At 44.3% G+C, this 7,228-nt stretch overlaps 1 protein-coding gene across 2 annotated transcripts; it reads right to left on the reverse strand.

The window, feature by feature from the left end:
• Positions 1-1,105: 1,105 nt before the first annotated feature.
• Positions 1,106-7,013, reverse strand: LOC308296156 (uncharacterized protein). 2 transcript variants are annotated; one of them, XR_013962605.1, is made up of 2 exons: positions 1,529-7,013; positions 1,106-1,429 (listed from the first exon to the last, which is right to left on the reverse strand). XR_013962605.1 is itself a non-coding variant. In XM_080739310.1 (2 exons), the coding sequence occupies exon 2, from the start codon at positions 5,335-5,337 to the stop codon at positions 2,935-2,937; it is 2,403 nt and encodes an 800-aa protein (XP_080595436.1). In that variant the 5' UTR covers positions 5,338-6,283; positions 6,383-7,013; the 3' UTR covers positions 1,106-2,934. The 2 variants fall into 2 exon arrangements, 1 of the variants encoding a protein (XP_080595436.1); XM_080739310.1 differs by having other exon boundaries at positions 1,106-6,283; positions 6,383-7,013.
• Between the last annotated feature and the right edge of the window lie 215 nt (positions 7,014-7,228).

Below are 7,228 nucleotides of genomic sequence, written 5' to 3' on the forward strand. Positions count from 1 at the left end.
TAAAAGAAAACAGCCATTTGTTTATTGCGGCGTACTCTGTTCGGCGCAGAGACAAACACAGTTAATTATATGCTTGGTTTAGTGAGCTCACCTCGTTATCTTAATCCAGTTATTTTTCCGCATGAGGGGACTATCTGACTGCGTGGAAGAAGAGTACCAAGAGATGCTCTTTGTTCAGTATCGCCTGCTGGGTCGTCCTCTGACGTTCAAGGGGAAGCACTTTATTCTGCTCCGTTGGGTTTCTTTTATTTAAAGCTTTGGGTTAAATTGGTCTTCGGGCCGCCAAGATTCAGTTCCAAACTAGAAAAGTGTGTTCCTCAGAGCACCGCAGATGGCTGGGTTGCCTACCTAGGCAGGGCTGTGTCAGCATTGGGGTGCAGCTGCCATGGTATGAGGATCTTAGGAAGCTGCGAGGGGAAAATATAGTTTTATGTCAGATGGTGCAACTGTCTGCGTTTGTGTGAAAGCGCTTTTGGAGGTATATGATACGATGGAGGCCCCTCAACATGCGATTCCAAGTTTGGGGATGATTGGAGGTTCCTTATGTTATGATATAAGACGTTTCTATTTATTGTATTTATTGGGTGTAATATAAGACCCCCCGACCACAATCTTCTGGCTGAGATAAAAATCATCAGGAAGTTTAGTGTGAATGGAAAGAGGACGCGCAAGGTTCCAAACACTGACTGGAACAAGGAAGCCACAGTTGTCGAGGAAGTGACCAAAGAACCTTCACCGTCAGAACTGTGGAGGAGTCACAGTCAATTCTTGAGAAGTAGCTATAGCTGAAAAACACCAGAGACGCTGACACAGAACAGAGACAACTGATGAAGATCCAGCCTCTACATCACATGAGCATCACCAACTACAACTGATTTGACCCCACTCATCACCTGTGCTGAGAAGATCTGGTGGTCAAAGCACCTCATTTCTGTACATGAAAAGACTGAAATTAAACAGGCACAGCACACATTTAAAAGAGAGGGGGAAAAAAGACCAAAATGGAAATATAAGTGTGACATACTGTCAAGACACGGACATTTGATTAAAACAATTATGAATGATGTCCATGTTTGTGATTGTCCAACTTTTTAACCGATCACTCTATTCAGAGTAATTAATTAGCCCTAGCTGGAAGGGCGCAGGAGGCCAGGCTATTTTTGGGTAACTCAGAAGCTTTCCTATAGCTAGAAAATTATAACCAACGTGTCTTTTATATTTTATTTGCAATACATACATACATAAACATACTATTAAACACACGATCATACAGTAAACGCGTTAGTTCCCATAAACCAGCAATTTACTTTGACAAGCCAACTTAGTTTGTGCTTCCTACAGTGGTTTTTTTCCCTACACTGGAGCCCTAGCACTAAGTCCACTACTTGATTACAATTCCCTAATTACAGAAAACCAACAGGTTATAAACCTGTATAAAAACAAGCATATAACAACAGCAATTAATACACACATCACACAACAGTTTAGTACATCAAATAATGCAATTCCTTATATCTTTCATCCTCACCAATGGGCCCTGGCACTCTCTGCTTAAGTTGTTTCCTCTGCTGTGTCCTGGTGAATCTAAATCTCCATATCCTGTCTGCTGTCTAACCCTCACTAGAGAGGACGTCACATGTCCCTTTATTGACCAATCGTGTCAATGCCCAGCTCCTGAGCTAGTGGTCAAACTGGTTTTGCATGGCTGGCCGATCAGGCCTAGATCACATTACTTCCTTTGAAGCTGTCCCTCCTGCTGTCACTGCTCTCTCCCTATTTTAATCTACTAGTTGACTACAAACATACTGGATTAAAGAATCATAGATGCATTTAAGCATATTACAGCGGAAATACAATGATAGTTATTTACACTCGATTGCTACATAGCAGATCTTAATAACGATACATACAGTAAAATATGAAATGAAAGTTTCTCAATGATTTCCCTTCTCTCCCCTGAGTCTGGGAGAGCTTTTGACACCCCTGATGTGAGGGGGTTTTATGACATTGTTATCTGACTCCTCTGTCCTCTGGGGACAGGGCACATTCTACGGTCTTAATTCCTTGTTAATCTCTACATATCACAGACTGTTCCATTTCAGGATAAGATTCTATACAATTTGACTTCCATCATTTTAATACACTCATGACAGTACGAAAATAACTTGACACCACCCACCTCAGTCTAATAAAATTCTCAATTTTGTTAGGCTGATAAAATGTCCTGTTCCTTATTGTTATTTCTATTCCAGTAGTTATGATTTTCTTTAGAATTTTTTACTTTTGTTTGGTTGACCTGTAGATTTGCACTTGTTTAAATGTTCATTCCGTTAAATTCTTCAAGTTTACATTTATCCCCACCCACCTTAGTTTATTTACCTTTACTTAATTTTTCATCTTATTAAACAAATTCCTCAATTGAATCTTTAATACTCGAATGGTAGCAGAGGATGGTTCGGTTCATTGACCTCTGGTGACAGAGACATTAGGCAGGAAGTGTTATTTTTTACAACCCACCCCTCACCTTAGTTTATATAACTTCTTGCTTTTCTTAGTTTGGTTAAGCTTGACTCTACTGATGATTGTTCACAAATAATGTCGTATTACACATATTTTAAAGCAATTCCCTTGGTGGGTTTTAGTCAATTTCTCAAAGTTTCCTGGGGAAAATAGCAGATCTACAAATTGTTGTTGATCAACTATTTTCAAGCAAATTTTCAAAGGTTAAATTCTGTTCCAATTACAATGAAAACCCATACATTTCATTTTGCATTTCTCACCGTTCTTCTTCCTGGACAACTCTTGGTAAAACAATTACTTTACATTGAATACTGTTTACATAGAAATGATTTCGAATGTCTTTGGTTGTCGTTGATCGCCAATTTTCACTGGCTACTCGTCACTACTTTCCCTTTTCTTTTGTGGGAAAGCAAACTACTTTTCTTTCCACTTGATTTTGGCCCGTGCAGCCTTGGTGTGTGAGTGCAGTTTTGCAAAACTCTTCTTTACTGTACGCGTGACAGTGGTGAACAACGGTTCGGTGAGTGCGCATACGTCTTCAAAGTAGTCCATAATGTACTTCTGGTCTTCAAGTGATAAGTCTTCCCAGGACAAAATCTCACTGTCAACCTGCTTCACTGAGGTTGCCACTGGATGGCGTGAGAGCGTGCCAGTGACGGTTTTGACAGCTGTGGTGTGTGGTGTGTGATCACGAGTGACAGCTATCACTGGACCCCTGCTCGATGCATTTTGTGTGGTGTGTGTTGCAATGAGTGAGCCATCTCCGGCCTCCTTAGTGCAGGAGACAGCCACGGCTGATTTTGCCCGCCCCACTGTGGGGTTGACAGTTGACGCGTCGACGGCGTCCCTGATGACTACGTCTCTGATGACGGCATGCTGGTTGGCGACGACCCCTCTGGTGTCGTCTGCTGTGGTCGTTGCGACGGTGTTGAGGGACGTGGAGACCTCGTCCTCTCCCTTTGCTGGTGCGTAGCTTGTGCTTAGGATGGCCTCCTCTTGGGCGGCGGCGTTCTCCGACAGGATGTCGGTAGGCTGGATGGTGACGAGCTCTGTGGCGTCGTATGATGTGGTCGTTGTGACGGGGTTGGCCTCCTCTTGGGTGGCGGCGTCATTCGTGCGAGGCCCTGGGTCGGTGTCTTTTCCCGACGTGAAGGGCGGCTTGCTTCCATCTAGGTACTGCTTAGCTGACTTGGTTAGGGACGGCTGGCTTGCTTCTGCAGCGGTCTCTCTGACAGCGCCTTCAGTGGCGGCGTTCTCCGACGGGATGTCGGTAGGCTTGCTTCCTTCTTGGTACAGCTTAGCTGACTTGGTTAGGGACGGCTGGCTTGCTTCTGCAGCGGTCTCTGTGACAGCGCCTTCAGTGGCGGCTGTGTGCTGGTCTTTCGGTGCTGGACTTCCCCCAATGGCACCTCGATCTCCCTCTGGAGTGCGGTCAGGACCACAGATGTGTGGCTCCGTGACCTTGAACATGGACGTTGCGGTCGCCCCCTCTTCTCCTGGTGCGGCGACTATGACACGGGACGCCGTCTCGGCCATCTCTCGATGATTTCCTTGCGTGCGGTTGTGGTTCCGCTCTGGTACTGCTTCTCCCTCTGGCGTGCCGACAGAACCACTGATGTGTGGCTCCGCGGTCAGGACCAAGGGCTCCGTGGACGTCCTCGCCTCCCCCGGAGCGGCGACGGTGGCTGTGATTGAGAGTGGGGCGTGAACTGCTGGCCCCGTAGCTCTCTCCTCAGCTTGTCGTGTGGTGTCAGCCGTGGCAGGCTGTGTGGCTGGAATGCAGCAGTCTGTGGCAGCTGCAGTCTCCAGTGGTTCATCTGTGACAGTGATCAGCTCCGCCCCAGGGATCTTCTGCTGCAGCTCGTCTCTGGCGGACGGCCCCCCCTCTGGCATGGATTGCTCTGTAGGGGTTAAAAAGAACAGTGGCTCTCCTGGGCTGCCTTCGTCTAGGTGACGAATCTCTCGGTCCCCTGGTGGGCTTCCTGCTGGGTCCTCTACGTCTGGCATCATGGCCTCCACCAGTACTGGTGGGTCCTCCGCGGCTGGGGTAACCTGGTTTTCTGCCCGTTTCGCCATCAACAATCTCCTGCTTTCTATCCTAGCCTCTTTTTGGCTCAGTTCTTTTTTAATTTCCTCCATATATAATTCGTGTTTTTCCTTTCTGGTCAAAATGTCACTTTTAAGTCTCCCTATGTTAATACAATGGTCCCTGGAGTCATCTTCTTCTAAAGCAATTACATAATTACCTTCAGACACGGTGAGTTTTGAGTAAGACTCATTCAATACTTTTTCTATAGTTTTTAGTTCAGCGATGTCAAACATATAGGGGAGGTACTTTCTAGCTAACGACCAATCAAGTTTGTCGTCCTCATAGACTTTCTCCCACTCCCACAAGTTGGCCTTCGGTAGGCCTTTGATCTGCTCTTTCTCACTTGGCTCTGCTCTGCGGGCTGGGCTCTTTGTTGCTGGATCTGGGTATACCAGTATTCCTAGCATGCTATCAATCCTTTCCATATAGGATCCCTGAATTTCCTGAACGTCCTGGGTATTTTTTTTTTCTCTTTTGATATCATATTTAAATATATAATACTCTTTTGGGTTAACCTCCTCCATAGCCTTTATGTATTTCTCGTTCGTCTCTTTGAGCTTGGAAAACGAATTTTGTATCGCTTCTTTTGCAGTCTTCAATTCATCTACGGACAAGTCTCGCGATGCGAGCCTGCAGTCACTTTTTAAGTCATTGAAATTCTCTCTGGAAATAGACCATTCCATCGAGTGATAAAAAGTGGCACTTTTTAGTCTCTTAACCTCTTCCATGGCTGTTTGTTTTATCTGCTTCCTTTAGAGATAAGGTTTTGCTGTGGTTCTGTGTTTCACTGGTTTGTTTACTTTACTGGGTGGCTGCCCCCCTTCCTTTTTTAGTGGACAGCGGGTGCAATAAAACTTACCCTCCCCCTACCTTTGTGGGATCTTGGGTGCAAGTTGAGAACAATGGACTACTAGCTGTGGCCTGCTTGCAGGATTCCACATGTGCCTTTTTGGCTGGTCTTGGTTTCACCTATAACATGGCTTTTATGCCTCCAACTTTAGTTAAATGACCATAAGTTATTTCCCGAGATTCCCTCTCTCAACTTCTATGGCTTAAACAACACTGTTCTGACCTCCAATGGTCTCCCGTTAGCTCTTAGGCGTAACACTTATTTTTTAGATACAACACTGATTTGATCTCCAAAGGTCTGCTTACAGACTGCATTAATGATTCCCCTTTACAGGCTACGTTTTACAACTCCTTTTGGCTACGTTTTAAAACTCTGCACTGGTTAATAACTTCAACTTTATGCTGTACTTATCTATTTGATCCTTAAAGCAGCAATGCTGCAGCAATTGTTTTAATACTCCGCCCTGGTTTATAACTGTCCAACTTTTTAACCGATCACTCTATTCAGAGTAATTAATTAGCCCTAGCTGGAAGGGCGCAGGAGGCCAGGCTATTTTTGGGTAACTCAGAAGCTTTCCTATAGCTAGAAAATTATAACCAACGTGTCTTTTATATTTTATTTGCAATACATACATACATAAACATACTATTAAACACACGATCATACAGTAAACGCGTTAGTTCCCATAAACCAGCAATTTACTTTGACAAGCCAACTTAGTTTGTGCTTCCTACAGTGGTTTTTTTCCCTACACTGGAGCCCTAGCACTAAGTCCACTACTTGATTACAATTCCCTAATTACAGAAAACCAACAGGTTATAAACCTGTATAAAAACAAGCATATAACAACAGCAATTAATACACACATCACACAACAGTTTAGTACATCAAATAATGCAATTCCTTATATCTTTCATCCTCACCAATGGGCCCTGGCACTCTCTGCTTAAGTTGTTTCCTCTGCTGTGTCCTGGTGAATCTAAATCTCCATATCCTGTCTGCTGTCTAACCCTCACTAGAGAGGACGTCACATGTCCCTTTATTGACCAATCGTGTCAATGCCCAGCTCCTGAGCTAGTGGTCAAACTGGTTTTGCATGGCTGGCCGATCAGGCCTAGATCACATTACTTCCTTTGAAGCTGTCCCTCCTGCTGTCACTGCTCTCTCCCTATTTTAATCTACTAGTTGACTACAAACATACTGGATTAAAGAATCATAGATGCATTTAAGCATATTACAGCGGAAATACAATGATAGTTATTTACACTCGATTGCTACATAGCAGATCTTAATAACGATACATACAGTAAAATATGAAATGAAAGTTTCTCAATGATTTCCCTTCTCTCCCCTGAGTCTGGGAGAGCTTTTGACACCCCTGATGTGAGGGGGTTTTATGACATTGTTATCTGACTCCTCTGTCCTCTGGGGACAGGGCACATTCTACGGTCTTAATTCCTTGTTAATCTCTACATATCACAGACTGTTCCATTTCAGGATAAGATTCTATACAATTTGACTTCCATCATTTTAATACACTCATGACAGTACGAAAATAACTTGACAGTGATTGTTAGACACTTATATTCATGTTTACATGATGAAAAGTCTGTACTGCAGTTCATCCATCCATCCATCTTCAACCGCTTATCCGGAATCGGGTCGCGGGGGTAACAGTTCCAACTGAGACTTCCAGATTTCCTTATCCTGCGCAACTTCCTCCACTCCCTCTGGGAGTATACCAAGGCGTTCCCAGGCCAGTCTGGAGA

The sequence above is a fragment of the Nannobrachium achirus genome, assembly GCF_963921795.1.
Source record: "Nannobrachium achirus genome assembly, chromosome: 12".
Taxonomy (NCBI): domain Eukaryota; kingdom Metazoa; phylum Chordata; class Actinopteri; order Myctophiformes; family Myctophidae; genus Nannobrachium; species Nannobrachium achirus.